The 22,456-nt window shown below is 42.8% G+C and overlaps 1 protein-coding gene across 2 annotated transcripts in view; it reads right to left on the bottom strand.

Moving 5' to 3' along the window:
- The window catches only part of LOC137131099 (raftlin-like), an 82,896-nt gene extending 60,488 nt beyond the window's left edge, over positions 1 to 22,408 (bottom strand). For both annotated transcript variants that reach the window (XM_067511926.1, XM_067511927.1), the window contains exons 1-2: positions 21,794 to 22,408; positions 9,948 to 10,119 (exon numbers count right to left, since the gene is read on the bottom strand). In XM_067511926.1, coding sequence (XP_067368027.1) covers positions 9,948 to 10,095 — 148 coding nt within the window. In that variant the 5' untranslated portion in view covers positions 10,096 to 10,119; positions 21,794 to 22,408. The remainder of the gene's footprint in view (positions 1 to 9,947; positions 10,120 to 21,793) is intronic.
- Between the last annotated feature and the right edge of the window lie 48 nt (positions 22,409 to 22,456).

Raw genomic sequence — 22,456 nt, 5'->3', positions numbered from 1 at the left:
GAGGTGTCAGACTAAAAATAACAACAAAGTGTGAAATGGTTCCAGGCTTGCAACTTGCTGCTGACTGGGAAACTGTACAAGAGCTCTGGTGACTTGTCTGTTGCAGAACGGTGGGGCCGTTCTGTCTGGAGCCTCTAAACAGCCATAAAAGACCAAAGTGAGGGCTACAATCTTTTATCTATGTCTACCAGCTGTTAGACTGGGGTTTGATGCTAAAATGTCTAGTGTCTTTCACTTCCCGGTGCACAGCAGAGGACAATCAAATCTTAACTGATTTTAAAATGTGGAGGACCACAGATATTAAGACAGGATTAATCAATTTTTAATATTTAAATCTTTAAATCGCGGTCACAAGAATGCTCAATAATAAACAATGAAGAATCTAGAAATCATCTATCTGATGTGATTCCCTGCTGAGCAGGTATGACTATGTGCTCATAGCACTTTCATACCTTTTCCTAAAGCACTTTGCATGTTTCAGAATGACTCGTTCACGCATCGGTAACTGTGGTCCCCATGCAAGGTGCTCACTTGGGGTCCAGTTCGATACTTTGACTCGTGGACAGGAGGAACTGGGAATTAAGGCGCTGATACTGGGATCAGGGACCTCCTGAGCCACAGCTGACCCAGGTACAGCTGGTAGGAGGAGGGGGTTGGTTTGGGATTGTGGGGGATGCTGTTTCAAAGAGAGAGAGACTACCAAAACATGTACATTTGCTCAGTTCATAAGTTATGTGACAAATCAGGCTAAATGCTTAGCGACAGCTATCGTGCTAGCATCCTGATGGGATTTATCAATTAACCACCAAAAAACTCACTATCTTGCTTGTTTGACTCACTAGGTTTTTATTGTGCATACAGTATCGAGCACAAACATCATAAAGCTAAGTTTTTTACCTCTTCTCCTGGCTGCTGCCTGCTGTACTCTGTGTGGAGGAGCTGAGCCCTGCCTTCAAGTCAGACACAGAGAGCAGAGCCAGACAGCGGAAAAACTGCATCATAAATACCACAGCTGCAACTTCACATCCATTGTTTTCACTCAGTGTGTTCGTCCCGTGCAAATCTGTGAATCTGTCAGCATGTTTCACATCTGCATGCACAAGTTCTTGCTGCATTCGTGATGAGACGCTTGCACTTTTAGGCTTGTGCTCGTGAGGCAACGTGTTATCATGACAGAGCTGTGTTAACGTTGGAGTCAAAGGAATTTGCATTCATGTCTTATTATCACATTAACTTTGATGTTTCCCAATGCTGAAAAGTAGTAGTTCAAACTTCTGTTTCTTCAAATGACAGATGTTTCTTATTGCAACAAACAAATGTAACAGCTGTAACACACATGTATTCTTATCTGGTGTTAACATCACCTCAGGATGAATAATGTAATTGCAATGTACAGCACTATAAGCTACTGGATCAAGTAAGGCTCTTGCCTATCATACCAATGCCTATATAGACTCATTATTTCGGCTTTACACTTATGAGAGGAAGATATAATGAAGTATTATTATAGTGTAGTTTTATTCTTGAAATAGAATTGAAGACTATTCATTTCAAAACTCATTCTGATCCAGTTCTATTAGAGCTAGTTAATTCCAGCCTTACACACTAACCAAACAATATGTCATCTAATCCTAATTCAGACTTTCAGTGTGGAAGAAAATGGATGGCTGGATGGTTTTGGAAAACTGAGAGCTTCACTGGGCTGCACTGGAGGGCCGTAGGGAACCAGAGACCAAGCGTATGCTAATAGGAACACAGAGCTAATCCATCACCCAGTCTCCTCAGAAGTAATTAAGTCAAATTATAGACGGCCCCTGCACCCGCACCTTAATCTCCCTCCAGATGGAGACCCTGCTGAGCAACAGGTGGCCTCCTTTTATACAAACCCGCATCCCACCACTGTCATCTGAAACCGTGGAAACAATGCTGGACCAAAACAGCCAGACACCCGAGTGAAATATGAGATTGATGTGTAATTATGACAGAGCGAGTGTACGTGTGCGATATCTATTTCATAATTAACCACCTACTGTGCCTCTGTGACACCTGTCTCTGTCTTTTGTCTATGATTATCACAATAGACTGACTAGAGAGATGCACAGAGCTATTGCACACAAATGGCTCCCTCAAATGTTCCTAGTTCAGAAAGTTCATGTCATCAAGTATGTGTGGAATAAGGCAAAAGCATCATCCACATTTTCCTCATCCTATGCTTTTTTTTTTATTATTTCCCATAATTCAAAGGGATCATAATTTGTCAGAGAAGATTATCTCAGCTCTGCTTGGTGAAAATAGTTCAGCTTTTTTGTGGTAAATAACATAACTTTTACATTTATGTGGACATATAACTCAGTTGAACATGTATTGCCCCCTGCTACCTTTCATACATTTAGATTTTCTGGGGTTGAAAAAAAATTGTAAAATGTATATATGTACAAGTGGATAGCTTCTGCACAGTGTGTTTACACATATCATCATGCAGAATAAACTGTATCTAATCAGGGTGCCATCGCCCGTAGTCACAGAACAATAGGGAATTATATGTCCACGCCGCATGGTGAACTTTGATTGCTTCTACTTCTCTCTGTCTTCCATGACTGCAATTTCGCCACGCCGACAAATCACTCTCTGCATCCCACGTGGGTGTGCAATCAAACTGTAACGTGCACGCAAATCGACCCCAATCAGCGCCCTATTTTTGAACGCCGGCCCCTTGATGTGACGGGTTGAAGACACAAGCAGGTCTGAAGAGTCTCTATTCCCATTTGACAATGACTCTGGGTAAATTGGGAGTCCACGCTCGCAAGAATGAAATCATATTAAAGGTCTGCAAGGTCACTGTTTACACAGCTAGGTGAAGAGTGGCAGTGTTGTGTAAAGATGCCACTCTCATCAGTGCAGCTTCAGAAAGAGTCAATTTGGCTTTGCTCAACATTTTTCATGAATTCACTAATTTGTACAATTTCACGTCTGTTTTTCCTCCATTTACATTCTTGATGATGTATATTTCACTTCCAATTCTAACAGGAGGAAGCTTAATGAATATGCCTTAAAAAAAATATCCAGTGTCCAACTCCTAACAGAATCCACCGAGAAGGGGCTCAAACAACTTCACTCACGTTAAAGCTGTTTAATGTGAGTGCATGGAGAAAGGCGACCAAGACTGTGTGAAAACCGACGAGAAACGGTTGCTTCGTGGTCTCTCATCTAGGCAGGAGATCCATCACTCTCAGAAACCGATTAAGCCGAGGTATTAATGGAAATCCAAGATCATTTAGTGAAAGAGGATGTGCGTATTGCTATCTCTAATCAATGCAAGGATAATTGTTTAGCTCTTATTTAGAATTTGACGTTTGTTTTTGGACTAAATTCACTGCCTCTTCATTACAGTTTTATCCCACTGCTTTGGAAATTCGTTGTCCCCACTGAGGACAACAACAAGCAAAAGTAATACTAGATATATGCTTTGTTGCATTATCATCTCTTTTAATGAACACAGACTCTTTTGCATACACTAAAACCTGATTTATAAAAATGCTTTGTTTTGTTGTCAGTTCTTAATGTATTTGGAAAATTGAAGATTTTCACATTTAGATTACGGCTACTGAGAAATGACACCTATTCCAACAAAATGATTGATGGCAGCGATGAAAAAGTGAATAAATATTCCGTTGCTTACAAGGCTGTTATGTTTGGCGATGAGAGAAAGATTTCTGGGTATTTTAGCACCTGCCGATGGTTGTGACGTGTTTCTCTCTGCAGAGTCTTACAAGATGAGCAGTTTACAACAAGCAGCGGGGAGGCAGCGGAGAATTTCATTACAAAGCTGACAGATCATTGTCATTCACATACAGTAGCATTTTGTCAAGAAAGTATGGAAACGCTGAGGATGTGCTTTGTAATACCATTGTGCCAATGCCCGCTGAGAAAAAGAGAAAACTCCCAACTCAGATTCTGATTTGTTTGTTTTTACTTCAGCAGACTAATCACATGGTTCCTTCATGAGCTGAGAGGATTGTCTGACATCTTGAGCTCATAAAATCCTTTCAAAATGCCCCGTGAGGAATGTCGAGCGTGCATTTGCCTAAAGCTAAAATCACGTCGGTTTACATTTGAGGTCACCAAACAGCAGCAACATGTCAGCTTGCACACGTGAATTTCGTTTTGGACACATTAACGTCTAAAGGTTTTACTCGTTAAACTGAAATCTGACGCCAGATGTTGATTCCAAAAACACATTTTGCTTTGAGAGCATGCAATAACCGCACACTTTGCAGGAAGTGAGGTCAAGGCTGAGGTCACTTCCTGTATATTCTGCTTGTGTCATCTCACAGGCTTTTTGGGGCGAGTGTCTAACAATAGCTGGGACCACGTGAAAGATCGTCACTTTCCATCTGCACGCATAAATACATTTCTTCCTCATCGGGAGGCGCTATCACGGCCGTGCTGAAGGCCAGCGGAGGTGTTTTGTTAAATTTAGATTGTTTGCTCCTCTGCTGTGGAGACCCTGATTGCATTTCAACACAATCAATACTGGCATATTGGATCTGAGTGAGAGGGCAGTAAGAGCCAATAAAGCTTCGAGGCAGCGCTCGGGCGTATTGTCTGTCAGGGAGGCTCGAAAACAGTGGAGGCCGCATTAGACGAGGCGACACGCACAGCCGGGCTGGATAAAAACGGCAGTGTACAAACACACACAAACACTAAATAAACATGTCATCTAACTTCATGTGTACATGTAGAAATATCGTACAAGCCGCACACAGTCTCTTTCTCCCCTCATTTCCTCTCTCTTTAAGACACTCATACTCACTTACTCATCTATAATGACGCACGCAGGTCCACCAGCCCGCAGAATGTGCATCTCATAATCAAAACCCACAGAGCCTCAGGCTGGGTTCCTTTTCTGATGCTTGATAACGAGGTTGTTCAGAAAGGCAGTTTTACTGGGTATTGCAGGCCTGCTTTCTTTTTATTTTGCTTCTCCTTTCATTCCCTGTCTTTCTGACTCTCCATCTAATATTCCCCACCTCCTATCTCACACAACAAGATCTGGCATCCAGCTGAGAAACCTGTTACACACCTATCGTTGAGGCCTGAACAACCTGTATCAAATCATGAGGAGAATATTTCTCTGAGCGAGGGAAATTGCATTTGCTGCAACACTCTCCACACACACACAAACACACACACACACATAGACACACACACGCATGCATATTGGAAACTGAGTTCAGTTAACTGCAAAAACAAAGCCTTCAGAAGCAGGAAATAGTCTGCACAGAATACGAGACATTACAAGGAAATCTAATCTTAAACATACTGCTGAGCATGAGCCAAGGAGGGAGGGAGAAAGGGGAAGGAAGCGAGCAGAAATCTGCGTTTCCTGTTGCTGAAAACTTTGTCAGCAGTTGCAGCCTTTTGAAGCTTAACGAAGGGAACCTGCTGAGCTCCGGCTCTGTCACGCGCCTAAAGTGCTGCTCTGACATCTTTGTCTCAGCAAACGATGGCTCGGCATTTTGCTGCCTGAGTGGCTCGAAACAGTGCACGTGGAAGCCACTTTGTATGCGTCTAAGTGTGGACGCTGGCAAAAGGAGAAGCAGCGACACAAGTCTGAATTTGTACTGTCGGCGTGGCTGGCAGCTGATGCATATTTCATGCACATTTCTAAAAGATTCCACAATTTAGCGGTAATCAAATTGAATACCTTCATCAGGAGCACTCAGTGTGCAGTGACAGGCCTTCTCCAAAGGAGGGTGGAATTATTAATTCGGTATTTTCCAATACATAATCCCCACTTGCCCGTTTTGATTTCTCAGGCCATCAGAAATACATTTTCCATTAGATTCACATCAGACTGCATCTAATTTACAATCATGTTTGGATTTGAGCAGCGCAGTCAAACCCTGGACAGTGGGAATATAATGGAAATGTAATGTAAAAACCAGATGACCGTGAATTCACTCTTCAATGTCATTCTCCCCTTCAGTAACTGCGATTCAATTCCACCTCTCAAGCTGAGGAGCTAGGGGATAAACCCCGGCTCCCCCGCCATCCGTGGAATAATCTGGCCTCGGACAGCCAGTGTGGCGTTCAGCGTTCCTGCTGACCTCTCCTGCGGCTCGGTCTTATATCTGAGTGGAGTGATGAGGAGCGTGGCTGCTCCTGCGTGTCACTCACCTGCTACAGCTCATATTAACAAGGGGACTCGAGGCTCTGGGGGTTTTGCATATAAATTATGTGTCTAGCTCCCTAGATGATATCAAAAGGTGTGTGTGTGTGTGTGTGTGTGTGTGTGTGTGTGTGTGTGTGTAGGTTTCGCATGTCGATTCACCACTTTGATGGTTTTGATGTTAAGGGTGACATCTTTACATTTCCATTATTACCGGCCTGTGTGCCGAGGAGACGCGGCATATTGAGTGCGTTTTCAATTTTTCATTCCCACTGACAATTTTTAACATTTCAAAATCACATCGGTACAAATAAGATTCGGGCCCCACGTCTAAGAGTCTGTGGTGCTTGGCTTCTTTCCACACCATCTAACACAGCAACTGTGACACGCTTTCTCAGTTCCCTTCGGGGTCATGATCTCAATATCAAACAGACTCTGTGTTTTGTTTTTGTACAGCTCTTTCAGGGGTGAATCAATGGGAGCAGAGTGACCATGAAGCTGAATGCATTCTCCAGAATGATAGAGCAACACGAGGCAACAACTCATCTGTGGGCTGATGTTGCTATTTAGTGCAGAGGAGGTTTATTACCTACAGCTTTCCACCAATGCACCCTTCCTTTCATCCCTGTTTCAGCAGTGAAACCTGTTATTTTTATACATTTGGTGGCTGGTTAGCAGCCTGCGGGGCCATTGTGGCTGCAGTTGCAGAGAGCTATGATCTAACACTGTGGCAAGAAATTATTACAAACATTATTCACAGTGCAGCGGTTAGAGTGAAGTGAGCTCAACAACACGAGGGCATAACGTATATGGCAGGTGAAGGCAATGCAAAAAAGTCGGCCTTCATTTGTTCCCCTGTTAAATGTGCTGATGCCGAACACGTTCCAGCTGTTTTTTATGCAAAGTTTTCTTACAAAAGCCAATGAAAATGGTTCCTATTTATAAATTAAGAAGGAGCTGAAGCTGCTTGCACAGTTGCTGTTGTTTTGCACAAGACAGAGTAACTGTCTCTGGTCTACGGGATCATTCAAACCTGGATGCTTTTGTTGTACTATGTTGTGATACACTGCAAAAAAACCCTTAGATTAACATAATCATATCATATTTCTTGTTTCTGCAACGTAGTAAAAATGTAACATTTCTGTTTCAGTTGTATAATTAAAATTTGGAAAAAAGGTCTAATGTTGAATTTCAGTTTAAAATGTCACAAGTGGCATTTGAAAGACAATGGTACATAAGTTCCCCCTTATTTTTTATGCCTTTTACAGTTTGTGACCTGCCAAGAGAGAATGAACTAGGACAACAAACAGAAAACGATGAATATGACATGTTGGCTTTATTTTTTATTTTTTGTTTTATTTGTTTGATTTGGTTGCTTATCAATTCAATTATTTACCATCATGAAGTAATATTTTTAATATTCATAATCTCGGACATTGTCTTGGAATTTTTTAGAGGCCTCCCTAAGAAAAAGGCCAAATACATGACTCATTACCTACACTTACATACTACAGTGTGAAAGCTTGCAGAGTCTCATTTCTTAAACTCGATATGCTCCTATGGGAAGTGGTAGACACACACACACACACGCAAAGAAACATAAACAGAGGCGCACTGACAGTGACAGAGAGACAGACCACGAGAAAACTGATTACAGTAAGTACCAACCCCCTCCGTTATAAGACATACTTGAAGATAATAATGTGGCCCTGAGCCAAAGACACACGCACACACACAAACACACAATTCAACAAAAGGGAGGTGCCCGTCCACCTCCCTAATGACAGGTCCCATATGAGGGAGGATGGAAAGCCTGTCTGGCCCCCAGATGCACATGTTCCCCGGCTCCTTCATCCATCCACTCCAGTCAGCCTGACAAACTAATGGAGACTAATCAAATGTCAGGGCAAACACGCTGCACACTACATCTCCCAGATTCCTGAACCACACCCCCACTGCTCCACTGAACCTCCTCTCACTATCGTTTCAGCTACAACTCTCGTGAGCAGAAATAACAGACTTGCACAGGCTACACACACACACACACACACACACACACACACATGCAAGAAGAATTCTCCCACTTGCTCTCCTTCACCTTAATGATGGACTTTTACTCCAATCTAATTCCAATCTGCCCCTAATTTTAAACTAACCTTGACTTTAGCCTAGGTGCTGATGTCTAATTTGTAAAGTCTTAGCCAAATAACATTACACTCTTTTTAAAAAAATGAATGTATATGATGGCTGTTGTCTGGCTTCTGACTCTGTCTGCAACCTGCAAAATGTTATAGGAGTGAACTAGAAAAAGAGCAGTGTCTTTGAAAAATGAGTGCTGCGCCTAAATATGGAAGAAGAGGAAGGAGATAACATTTTTGTGGTGCCTTGTCAAAAGGATCTTCCTGTCTCAGTATAAAAAGACATGCCAATTTGTATAGTATCAATATAAGTTAATGATAATAATATAATAATACACTTTTTTTTTGGCTGTCCCCAAAATGCCCACATATACAAATTATATTGCCACATTGTTTTTACTTTATTATAGCATATTAAAGCATATTTCTAAAGCTGATTTAATAAAACTACCAGCATAAGAAAAATACATATGTGTATTAATTGTAATATATTACCTGATTTAACTGATTTGACCAACGTCTCAGTCAAGCGTGACGTAACCTTATTTAACGGAGCCTGATCTGACATCTAAATCTGATCTACACAGCATAACCAATCTTAAACGTTAAAAATGTACATTAAACTCAGCCCCACTTTGAGCAAATACTGTCTGCCTTTGTTGGAAAAATGTTGTTTTAAGCTCAGAGTACAATGACACAAACACATATGCTCCTACACACACACACACACACACACACACACACAGAAGCTGTTAGTTTAGGTCTCTCTCAGGAAGCAACGCCCACATCCCATCTCATAAACACCTCAGACTGAGAAGAGGAAGGGGGGCAAGCTCTTTCAGTGTGTGTGTGTGTGTATCAGCAACAGGATGGTATCTGTATTTAATGTGGTGATTCAGCCTCATATTTGAATGCACAGCACAGGGAATCTCATCTATTGTCAGCAACATCTTCACAGCTAACTTGTTTACCCAGTGAGCCAGTGTCTCACCTACTGAAACATATTGACACATTTTTGTGGAGATCAAACCTGTGACCTTGAACAGAACTCTAACAAGCAGGCTGCACTTTATTTTGTTTGTGTTCCCTTGCAGCGGGCTGGATGCGGTGCCATACATAATTGATGGCCGCCAGCTGGGTGTTTGGCGTTGACTGGACTGAAAAATTCTATATCATTAGCCCAACGTGAGAGCATGACTGACTAATTGTCAGAAAAGAAATTAAAATGACTGCTGCCATACAGGGAGCACGTGCTAATTAACACTCCATCATTAGAAGAAAGTCCTGATGAAAATTACAGTCGGTATGCTGTTGTTCCACATACATGAATGATATATTTCTCTTGCATCTAAACCCTCAATTTGTTTTTTTCTACAGGGAATTTGCAGGTACAGCATAATGACATTTTCAGAAAGGAAGTAGACAGGTAGCATTAGCAGTAAAATACTACACATGGTGCAGAAAACCACTGGACCATTGGAAAACCGGGGATTTGCCACTTTATCATGCAGAGGTACCATGCAGCAAAATGCCAAATGCCTTGAGCTATTCGTATAATTTCCAATGTGCATGTGAAAGAGGCAATAATATTTTAATCAGAATTTGCATTGGTATTCAAAAAGAAGTCCATTTCTTACCATCTTTGCCGATCAGGAAATCCAGGTAGCGGTAGGTGTAGGCCATGCCCACCTTGGTTTCCACCTGCGGTCTCTTGAGGGTGGAGTAAATCTTTCCCGGACTGTTGTCCTCGGACGCCGGCTTCATCTTACGCAGCCCGCAGCCCATGGCTCCACGGTGTGTGCACAGACCCTGCCAACCGGACAAAACAGACGGAGACAGTGTTTCATTGTCACTTCCGTGTGTGACCACTGAGAATAATGAGGGCGCGAGTTAGAGTTGTGGTGGTACAAAACTGGAGCTCAGGCCTGTGCATGCCTGGAATACAACAGAAAGTGTTGCACGTTGCCATTTTATATTAACTGTGATGCAATATATTACAGAAATTCAACGAACACACAATGTAAATTCACTCTTTTTGTATGTGTTTACTTAAAGTGAAGATTACATGTAAGATTGTATGTATGTGACACTTAAAATATGACAAAAAGAGAGTAAACATTCACATACTCAAGTAGCCATAATTCCTCTGGGATTTCAAATGAAAAAGAAGAGAAAGCTTCTATAAATTATTAAATAAACAGGAGTAAATGAGCTTGATTCTTCACAGGCTCCCTCTCCCTTGTTCCCAGGGAGACCAAATTAACAGAGACAACTGTGGAAGAAGAGGAGGCCTTAAAGAGCTGGCACTATGGACACAGCCTCACCCCAAATGGTTTGTGACAGCATCACTGCTTCACTCCACTGGCTGCATCTGGAGCAGGTGACATCCTATTGTGTGACACTGATTAAACTCAAGGCTGGATGGATGGACGGATATATGGTGGCGGCAGTGCCCTCCCCTCCTCTTCCACCCCGGCTGATGAGGAACCCTCTCTATTATTCGCTCATCTAATTACAGAACGTATAAGTCCTTGGCCGGAGACAACGGAGCCATGCTGGCCGTCGCTTAAGAGACGTAAGGACAGGAAGTTAGGGAGGGTGGGGGGTTGGGATGGAGGAAAGAGTGGGAGGCTAAATAGGAAATGAGCAGATGTGGACTCTGTTAATGAGGTGAATGGCAAGAATGGAAAAGGTGAGAATCAATCAACGTAGAAAGAGGAAATGGGGGCGGCCGGGTTGGAGATTGTTCGTCACAAAAGGGGGTAGGGGAGCAGAGAGCAATGCACGGCAAATAAAGTCTGAAGAGAAAAAGAGCGTGTAATGAGAGTTGCTTCAATATAAAAAGGGTGATCAACATACAATGTAGGAGAAGAGAGAGAGAACCAGGGAGAACTGGAGCAGGAGATTCATTGTGGCTATCCTGAAAGCCAGTGTTTCCCAGTGGCATTGACATGAACATCTTTGTTGGGCTTCATGAATCCCAACGTGCATCACAATCATATCTCTACAAGCTTGGCGGCAGTTCCCAGAAATGGACCGCAGGCCGACGGACGTGTGATTTATATCAGAACACACTGAGCCCAGCATACTGCAATCCTCCTGCTTGTTGTGTGTGTTCAAAGCTTAGGAAGCCTCCTAAGGGTTTGTAGGCACTGAACATATACTGAGACGTTGCCTCTTTCCCTCTAAGCATGAGCCAAGCAGGACTGATGTCTTGCTTCCGTTTCCAAGAACAAAAAAAGCCAAACACAATCTGGGGAAGCTGGTACAGTATAAACAAAGTCCCGAAAAGCACTTCAGTCCCGCCCTAAATTGTCACTCAGGACTGTGCTGCAGATCACCATGCACTATCACAAATGGCTCTGCCATCAAAGGGAAACAAGGTAAAAAAAAAAGTGAAAACTTGAATTTTTCCCACTCTTAGATTTCCACTGTTGCCTACGGTTACTTGTAAATAGCTGTTATCATTTCTGCCTCTGGCCCAGAGAGAGAAGGAACAACAAGAGGGAAAGTGAGGCTCTGTCATGTCGGCTACAATAGATGGAGAAGTCTGAACAATGGGATGGAAGAGTTTGAGGGTGGGGTGTGGAAGGAAAACAAAGCCAACGAGAAAAAAAAATGGAGGAGCCTGTATTTGCATACCTCCTTGCGACCTTAGAGGAGACAATGTGAGGCAAAAGTGAACAGGAGGTATTTTTAGAGCTGAACTGACAGCAGAAATATGAGATGTTTAGGATTTTTTTTCTTCCTTTGAACCTTTTTTTTTTTTAGCGGAGGGGGAGCTCAGGAGAGTTGCGGCCCCCACTTGCCGCACTTTAGCTCCCTTTTTCTTTTTTTTTTTTTAAATTGGCAGGCTGGAAGTCGGGGATGTTTGACAGAGTCGACGGACAATTGGTAGCTATGGAAAAACAGAAGATGGCTATCGACTTCCCTTTTGCTGAATTAGCAATGATCTTCTTGCTGTTTTCTTCTATTTTGTCTCTTGCTAATGGCATTTTGAGGACATATTCGATAAGAGGTTTTCTTTGCCAAGGCTCCCTACTTGTGCACCATGATTGACGTTTAGATGTTTTGTTGTAGTTGGAATTAACTAAGCTTTGGCACGCAAAACAACCCCGCAGAACAGCATCCTGAATGTGAAAGACAACAGCATTAGGCTCCTTGTCTTTCATTGCCGGGTTTCATATCTGTCAGTCAACAACAGTTTGTCAATCTGTGCTCTAATTAATTAAATCGACGGCTTTCGGCTTGTCCTTTCAGGGGTCGCCAAAGAGGGATGTGTTCCGCACGTTGATTTGGCGGGCGTTTCTACGCCGGATGCACTTCCTGCCGCAACCCTCCCATTTTACCCGGGCTTGGTACCGTTGGGGGGGGCGGGGCTGCATTTGGTGGGGTGGGATTCAAACGTGCGGCCTACTGCATCCCAACCCAACGCTGAGCACTAGTTAATCAATAGGGTCATTGCCAATTGCTTCTCCGGGGATTTGGCCTTAGTATTAAAGCTAAAATAATACATTTTTCAGCCCCTGTGGGGTAGAACACAAAACACAGAACCCTGATATATCATCACCTTATAACATTATTGTGGCTTTTGGGTTTGCAAACAGTCGCCAAATCCCACATTCTGAAGATGCTGGTCACCAAAAGCAGTCATTTGGATCTGTTTCCCAGCTCTGTTTCAGCCTCATTGAACTTCTGAAGGCTGTTTTGTGGCTAAATGTGCCTTTAGGTTCATTCGCTTGCTGCCAACATAGTTTGTGTTAATGCTGCACAGGTAGCATGTGCTGTGGATTTTTGTGCGGAAAACTGCTGTTTTCTCTGTTGTTTTGATCTCAAGAAACTCCAGAGAAACATATTTGCTGAAGTTTGTCTGTCTGCCATTGTCTAACCTGCAGCACGAGTACATTTGGTTTATCACACGTTATAGTTGAACTGCAAACGTCAGATGTGCCGTAGCAATTTGAACCACTGTTCATGCAGCTTTAACCAGGGCTGGTTCTCTAATGAGGAATAAAAACCTTGTAGTCGTGTCTTTTCAGCCACATACGGTACGTTTGCAAACATCACAGCATCTACAATGTTTTTCCTTAATGCTGTCTGACTGAGATCTACCCCATACTACAAGACCATGTTACAAGGCTTTGATAACAGCATTGCAGAGATCAAACCCAGCAGCATGGGAAGCTTCAGAGTGGATTAATGGAGGAAGACATTAATTAGGACACTGTGTTCTTCTGTTCTTCTCCCATGTAGTCTCCCTTTTAAGACTGCTCTCTTTCACGTTCGCTCTTGCGCTTTATCTCCCTCACCCTCTTTGTCTTTTTCTGACTTTTGATCTTTTAAATCTGACAAGTATGAGAGGAGCACTATGAGGCTGCATTTGGCGGTGGTTACTGTGAGTCCATAGTTTATTGTGAGGAGTGGAAGCAAGGGCTGTGCCTCTGCAAGGCAGAGTAGTAAGAGCGAGCATCAGATCAATGAGAGGGTAACCTCACCGAAGAGAAAAACAGCAGAGGTTGTTGGTTGAAATGCTGCAAATGACCCAGGTTTTTTTTTTTTTCTTTTTGTTTGTTTGTTTGGTTGGTTGTTTTCGGTCACGTCCTCTTGAGAAAAATGTCGTTGCGAGAAAAGGGGAGCTGGATCACTGATAGTCATTAAGACTGTGGCACAGACGGTCATGGGTCTAACCTTAGTGATTTTCTCCGGGCTTGCTTTGGTTTCCTGTATGTCCTGCATGCTTCCATTTATGTCAGGTTAATTGGTCAGTCTAAATGGTAGAAACACCGATCAGACATAACATTATGACCACCTGTGCAGTCTAATGCAATCCAGTACAGTGGATCTGCCAAAACAATCTGCTTTTACAAGGTTGTGATTTCTCAGTTTTTAGATTGAAAGTTTCAGAAAGTGGACAGTGGAGTCGTGTTGGAGTGTATTAGAAGAAGAGGTGGTTCTAATGTTTTGGCCATCTCATTCTTTTTAAATATGTGGCCAAAACAGAAGAACCACCTCTTTCTGTAATGAGCCACTGTATTGGATTGGAGTGAATTGCACAGGTGGCCATAATGCTCCCGAGGAAAGTTTAAGAATTGCTTTACATTCGGAGCATTTATTACTTCTAGGTTGGACTACTGTAATTCCCCTACTTCCAGGATGCCCCACTAACTCCCTAAAGAGCCTGCAATTAATCCAAAATGCTGCAGCAAGAGTGCTGAAAGGAATTAGCAAAAGAGATCATATTTAACCTTCACTAGCTTCTCTCCATTGGCTTCCCATAAAATCTAGAATAGAAATTAAAAATGGTCAGGCTCCGTCATATCTAAATGACTTCTTAGTAAAGCAGAGCCTTTAGCTATCAAGCTCCTCTCCTGTGGAACCAGCTCCCAGTTCAGATTCGGGAAGCAGACACCCTCTCTACTTTTAAGTCTATGCTCAAAACCTTCCTGTTTGATAAAGCTTATAGTTAGTTATAGTCATGCTGCTATAGGCTTAGACTGCTGGGGGACCCACCCCCTGATGCACTGAGCTCCTTTCCTCCCCTCTTCCCTTCACCACTGCATGACATCAACTTTATGTCTTCTCTCTCCCATAGTTGTCTTTCTCCCTTTCTGTCTCCCTCTCTGTCCCCTTCTCCAGGTTACCCTGGCTTTGGAGTTGTGAGTCTTGCAGTGCGCAGCTACTAGTCCGACCAACCTGTCCAATGTTTTGTTGATGATTTTTTTCTTTTCTCTCTCCACTTTCCACTCACCCTAACCGGTCAAGGGAGATGGCCGGCCACCCTGAGCCTGGTTCTGCTGGAGTTTTTCCTCTCCACTGCTGCCTAGGGCTTGCTCATTGTAGAATTGTTGGGTTTTCACTATACATCTTTATAGTCTTGACTTGCCTTGAGATGAGTCTGTTGTGAATTGGCGCTATATAAATAAAGTTGTATTAAACTGAATTGAATTGAACTGTAATTCAGATTCCACTACAAACAGTTATCTTTGCTTTTCCCCTAGTTCTTACCAAATTATTTCACATCTCCTAAGGTGCAGTTTTTTTTTTTTTTATATTGTTCCTCCCAGCTCTGGTGCATTTTATGTTTAAACACTGAAGTCTTACGAACTGAGTTGATTGGACAGTTTTGGCGACGTTCACATGTGGAAAATAATTGGACCGAAAGCAAATAATTTTACTAAACCTTTTTTTTTTAGGGTGGTCTCATGACCACATTTTAGGCACTAACATTAGCTATTGTATGTTATGATAGAAATAGGCCATGAAAATGGGACAATTGGTTATGTTACGGTCAGACTGGTAATGAGTTGTCATCATCACCTTTTTCTGGGGAACTGCTAAGACAAGTAGGACAAATGCTCAAACACACTTTTTGGTGTTTCTGATGTATCAGGGAAAATCCCCACACTCGTGTTGACATCCGGAGGTGTTACCGTGGTTACAAAATAATCTTCCATAAATACATTTCTCTCTTAAAGCCAAAATCACTAAGTTGACACCGTGAAATTCTGCTCACAAATAAATCCCACCAGAAACAAGATGTTTCTCTGGAGGAGGTCTGTTCTCAGATGTTCATCGTGCACCAAAATATAATATAGCCTTGATGTAAACAACTGCAACCTCACCAGAGTGTGACTGAAGTGAACACACAGAGCAAGTCACCTAAATCCAACCACAGAGCTGGCGAAGCAGAAAATGCCATGAGCTACTGTTCTGGGAACCAACCTCAGCCAACCAATTTAGAAGGAAAGGTCACAGGACACATAACCACTCTGTCCAATAGCTGTGTGTCCAGTCAAAGTGTCCTTCAGTGTCCTCCTGAGCTTCAGCCTCACTTTCTGCTGCTCTGAGTAACAGTATCGGCTAAACGTTAACACACCCCCCTTCGGAAATCCCCCAATCTTCTTTTTCTTCCCTCTTTTTGTCCATACCACCCTGAATCCTCAACTAAGTTGAATAACAGCAAGTATAAGCAAAGGGAGGCACCCAGGAGTTGATTACAGTGTAGATGCATTGCACATGCCATTTATGGCATCATTTATTCCTAAATGATTTGAAAGCTTGTAATGATATTGTGGCACCACTTAAAAATATCACTTGTCAAGATCATACCAAACCTTCAAATGGGCAGAGAATGAGAGGTTTCTGCTGCATGACTGGCTTAGAAAGCTTCAACAGAAGCTTTTACACTTATTCTCCCCACGGAACTGGATTGGCGTTGGAACCCATTAACCGCTGTGGATGGGAGCAGACTGCATCTGTCGTCTACCACAATAGAGCAAACTACAAACTTCCCAGAGCAAACCATTTAACATGCAGGGAAGGTTGAAAATGAACCATAGCCTTAGTTCAGGCAGAGCACTTAAGTTGTGCTTGTCGCTGCTTGGACTCAATGGGGACCTTTTCCAGCAAATCTAACCGTGTAACAGTTCACGATGAATGGTCAGTTCTGGATGTAATGGGGCTTTTTTTTGGGCGAAGCTTTTTTAAATAAAGTGTTCATGCTGCAGTGATTGTAGGTTTTCACGGGAGTTGTTTGCACCCTAACTATGAATATTTGTAAAATCACACTTTCAGATTCTAACACAACATTGTGGAGTGTAAATGGGTGCAGTTTTTTTTTTTTTTTTAACAATATGAATACGTTGAATATGCTCAATATTTTTCTTAAAAAAAAAAACACCTAAACTGATTAAATGAAACGCTAGTCTAGACATGCCACCGTCACTTCAAATGTAAGGTAACAAAACTTTAGGCATTTTGAGTGCATCCATTGTAATATGATTGGCCCTTGAAACATTTCTACATTGAAGATGCATCAGAAAAGCTGAAATGTGGACATATTTTAGAGGCATCTCCACAACTAAACCCTCATGCTCCCCCCTACAAGGAGGCCTTGTGTGCCAAAGGTGGAATTGCTTTTTCAATTCAGAAAATTTGTTAGATTTGCTTTGAATGCCCAAGGACGATACCTAATGGCAAACACACAGCTACGGTAAAAAAAAAAAATTGAAATAAAAAATAGCAAGATGAGGGGTGAGAGTCAATTGGAGAGAACAGACGAGTAAACAAGAGTGTCTGTCTGAGATTCTGAGCCACGTCAAGGTTCTGGGGTGGCTCCCAGATCGTCCTCGGCCAGCCTTGTCTCGTACGGTCTCAAGGCCCGATTTTTGTCCGTCCTCACACACGCAAATACACACACACACACACACACACACACACACACAGACACGCATTCATCGAGGGAGCTATTGCCATGGGAACCAACCCCTCTATGACTATTCCCTTCTCAGGAGAATAATAGGCACCAATCTTCCTCAACCTCTCTCTCTCTCTTTCATTGTCAGTTTCTCTCTTTTTCTGCTCTTTTTTTTTTTTTGGTCACTGTACGCTCCCATCCCTCTTCATTGCCAGCACTGGCTCCTTCTTCCCTCTCCTCCCCCTCCTCCTCCTCCTCCTCCTCCTCCTCCTTCTCCTCTGTGTCCAGGAGCAGTCACTCACCTCCTCCTGTTCCCCTCCTCCTGCACGTCTTTGACAGTCATGAGTTTGATTTGTTATGCATGATCTGTCCACGCTGGGATTTGTACAGTTCTCGCTGTGTTCTCACAAGTGAAAAACAAAACATTATCTCTAACCAAATTTGCACAGACACCACGGTTATTGTCTTCAAGCCGTAGCCAAAGAAATGATGAAATGATTTCGTTCATTTCACGAAAGAAGAGAGGGACTTGACTAAAAATAGAAATTTCTTTGGTAACCCCCTTTTGTTACTTTTTTTCTAAAACACAGAGGGGTTTGAAGAGATTTCCCGTGAGCGACTCATTGCTTTCTGTGAACTTGCTCCAGGCAGGTCATTTTTTATTAAAGCCAGCAGAAGCCAAGTTCTTAGGTTTTCAGACGCCCTATCGACATGTCCGTGTTGAACATTACCCAATCAATACTGCTGCAATTTTCCTGACCACCCATTACAACAGGACTCAATTTGCCTTTGGTTTGAGACTAAGCAACTACACAGCAGGCTGAATATTAGTCCCTGTGTTTTCGCTTTTGCCTGGAGTATTCATCCTAATATGCTGTCTCAGGTCCAGGGCAATGCCAGAGGGTTGAATAACTTAGCGTCTTCAAATGCACGATCACTGTCACCTCGCAGGGGTGTGAGGGAAAATAATCTTTGCCTGAGATCTTGTAACCAAGCATTTCAGGGGGGAAAAGATGTGAGACTTGCAGCCGAGGCTGCAATCAAGATGAAACTCTGTCATGAGAACTGCAAAACTCACACGCTATCTACCAGCATGTCATTTAGCCATGTTTGCTGCCCAAAGATTATATCACTGCCAATATGGATGCCAAATCGGATTTCTGTTCATTTAATCACAGACGAGTGATTAAATAAACCATAAAAACCAGTTTAAAACTTTTCAATCTGCTTGATTTTGAATAGGTAGAAGTCAGCATCTTTTTGTGGAATAAAGTAAGACTAGAATTACATTGAGATGGTTTTAAAATAGCCGCGTTTGATTTCGATGCACCCTACATTTTCAGGTCCTAAAAATATAAAAGTGTCTGTCTGTTAATGTTTGTGTGCATATACTGAGTGGGAAGGAGTTCGCATTATGGTTTACACCAGTCGACGCTTGCCAATTACCTTAATCAAATTTCACACCACACAGGGGGATTCAACATGCCCGGATCAGATAGCAAACATAAGTTGATTAAAATACATGTTTGCAAAAAGACCCAGAGAGAAAGGAAATCAACACCGCCAGAAAATAAACAAACTGATGGCTGAGGATTCAAGCATCTCAACAGAATCACAAATCGGACAGGTTTGCTTGTGTCGCTGCCGCACGGACAAGATATTAGTCCTCGCTGTTTATTCAAATTGCATAAAACACATTTTTCTCACTGAACTTGGTCGTCTTTCATACTGGGTGTCCAGTGTATAAGGGATTCTAAGTTAAGGGCTGATAAGTCATCGGTCTGCTGCTATAAATGTTAATAAGCCGTCAGTAAAGGTTAATAGATGTAACTGTGTAAAAATACATCAACTCTGCAGAATAAAATGCTAATAAAATCATTCATAAATAGAGGCTTTTTACTTTGTTATAAGCTGTCACTAAAGGTTAGTGTGTCATTTATAATCCTGAATGTTATAAAGTCACTAGGAAAAAGGCTTTTACAACAATCCATCAAGTCTGCAGTTTTAAACTTTCTCAACTCTATCTTGATACAATATTTAATGTTCATATATTGAAAAAGGCATTGGCCTGTGTGATTATTCCTCAGGCTCAAACTGGCCGTGAATAGATTTCTTTCTAGCATGACTACACAGGCCGTAATGAGGAACTTCAGCAGTGTGAATGCGCCAAATCAAATGTCTTTCAAACAGTCTTACAGTCTTTATGGTACAAAAACTCCCAGCTTGTATTACTGTTCCTCCCCCGTGGCTCCGCATGGAAATGCTGTCAGGGAAACTCAAAAGAAGGAATTTTATACCAAAAAGACTGTAACTTCAGCACATGCCAACTTGGTTCTTGTAAGTACGAGTCTGCCAAAACCTCATATTAGCTTCAGATGAACTTGAAAACACAGTTGTTGTTTTTTTACATGAAAAAAAAAAAAACCTCTGGATTTTGTCTCCCACTTACTCTGCAATAAAAAGGCATCACTTCACGGCGAATATGGACTGGAGGAATTGTTAGATATGGGTATAACTTCAAAAATACGTGTTCCCAAATGGAGTTTGGTCTCAATTACCTGCTACTCTTTAAAGCAGCTGGTTCAACAGTTCTTTAGAGGGCACAGCAAATGTCAAGCACAAGAGTCAACACCTGCAAGAGAGATTTTCACGAGCTGATTCGTGCCCCTCGCAATAATATCTTATAACTGATTTATAATGCATTCGAAAATTATTGTTTTCAACCTTAATGAAGTCATTAGTTACACTTTAAAGCATCTTTAGAATGTGAGCCTGATTAGAGAATGGTACCTACACACATGAATTTTGGTTTCTTCACCCTTTGACCTGACTAATGGCCCCATTTTCTACACGACATTAAAGCGCAGTGAGGCCAAAACCACAATCACGTCCACATTTCCAGCTGCCATACGGACTTTCTGTACGGAGAGCTGTTTCCTGTGTGGCCACATGTGCGTGTTTTAAGGGTGTTTATGTGCACACGACATGTGTGCGGTATGGTGCTACATGTGTTCAGTGAATGTCATACAGTACATCCATGTCCTTGTGTCTGTGTGTGTGTTTGTGTGTGTGTGTGTATGCATTTGTCAATAAGTCTGGAAATGTGTTTTTGTCTTTATGTAAAGTTCATATCTTTACGTCGTTGTTTTTACATTTGTTGGTGCCTTGGTATCTTAGTGTGTGTGTGTCTTTAGTGTTTATACTTGTCTTTGTCTTTCATCAGTGGATTTGTGTACATCGTGTTTCGCATGTGTTCGGCTTGCCATTTGAGAGTATCTGCTGTTTTGAGGTGCTGTATGAGCCATGTCTTATTGTGTGTGTGAGTGTGTGTGTGTGTGTGTGTACACTAAGACAGAGAGAACTCCTGACCCACCAACAATGTAGAGTTAAGGCAGACAGACGCTCCACAACTTACCAGCTGGAACTAATTAACAGCAGTTCAGTCAGATTGAGCTCTCTCAATTTCTTTCTCTCTTCACACACACACACACACACACACACACACACACACACACACACACACACACACTCCTGTTTTCTCCACTTCCCCTCGGCATTTACTCTCACTCATGCCCTCATCTTCCTCCTCCTTGACATCCCCTCACCCTTTCCTCACCTCCTGCCATCCCACAACTCGCATTTTGCTGTAAACCTCCCCCGCTCGTACACTCACACATGCTTGGATGAACTCCAGTACACATAGCACATAGTGTAAGCATGTAAACACTCACTTGTTCACAGAACATGTCGAAATGCACGCTGCACAAACAAAATCCACACTTTTAACCTTTACACATGCAGTACAGTAGCTCAGAAATCACACACTCCCCTGTCTCTCCCCTCACTAGTGGGAGTGGTGACACATTGTAAGCACATCTTGAAACACTGATTGGACTGTGATTGGATCCAGGTAGACATTTTTGGCATTCTCAACCCTGCTCGTCGCCAGCCACCATGCATGTGACTTCAAACAAACTGACCTATTGATGTGCCCGATGAATGACCACAGTGTTGTGCGAGTGTTCGTCCGTGTGAACAAGCAAACGTGTGTGTTTGGTGTCGTCGTATTCGGAGCTTGTTGTTGAACACGGTGCTCGGAAGCCAGGCGCGTGGTTTGCAGCATCATCTAATCAATCAACTCTCTGTGGTAATCAGTTGCCACAATAGAGTCCAAGTTTACAGTGGCCGTTGTCCAGAGAATCAGGCGTGAGCACAGCGACACACATCAGGAAGTTCAAATTCGCACACACATTGAGGAGCTCTCACATAGACAGAAAACAAACTCACCTGGTTCACAATACTCGAAAGGTTCACTGCTGGGATGCAAACGCGGCAACTGAACCAGAGCTTCCAGCAGAGAAGAGCATTCTACTTGGAAGAAGACCAGCACAGAAGGAGCGTAGAGGTGGTGTTCAGATCCTGTCCGACAAGCTGACTGAGGTTGCCGTGGAAGCCTGGCTGGCTTAAAGGAAACACAATCCTCCAGCAGGCAGCGGAGAAAGCAAAGTGTCTGTTATCTCTGCAGCAGCAGTGGCAGCAGCAGCTCCAGCGGTTTGCTTCTTCTTCCCGCTCGCCACGTAACGGAGCTCAAACACACTTGTACGCTCAGTGTGTTTAGGTCATGCTTAAACTATGCGTGTAACCCAGTGTTCTGCAAGCTTGGGGAAACCACATCCTGTCACATATTTACCTCCCTCCCCTATCTCTCCCTCCCTCTTCTCTGTTTTCAGTCTATCTTTCTATGAGGTGTTGTCTCTCACTCTGTGTCTCTTTTCCTGTGTCTTTCGCTCATTCCCCTGTGATTGTCTGAAGCAACTAAGCGCTCTGACCCAGCGTCTGTTCAGCACAGCCTCTCTGCCTCTCTGCCTATCTCTCTGGCAGCCGCACCAGTTCCACTCGACTGACTGAAGAATCCATCTGAGGAGAGGAGGGGGGAGAAAAGAGGGGAGG

Source organism: Channa argus, chromosome 7 (genome assembly GCF_033026475.1).
Source record: "Channa argus isolate prfri chromosome 7, Channa argus male v1.0, whole genome shotgun sequence".
Classification (NCBI taxonomy): Eukaryota; Metazoa; Chordata; class Actinopteri; order Anabantiformes; family Channidae; genus Channa; species Channa argus.
The sequence above is the reverse complement of the archived record's forward strand: the minus strand, read 5'-3'. Positions and strand labels throughout refer to the sequence as shown.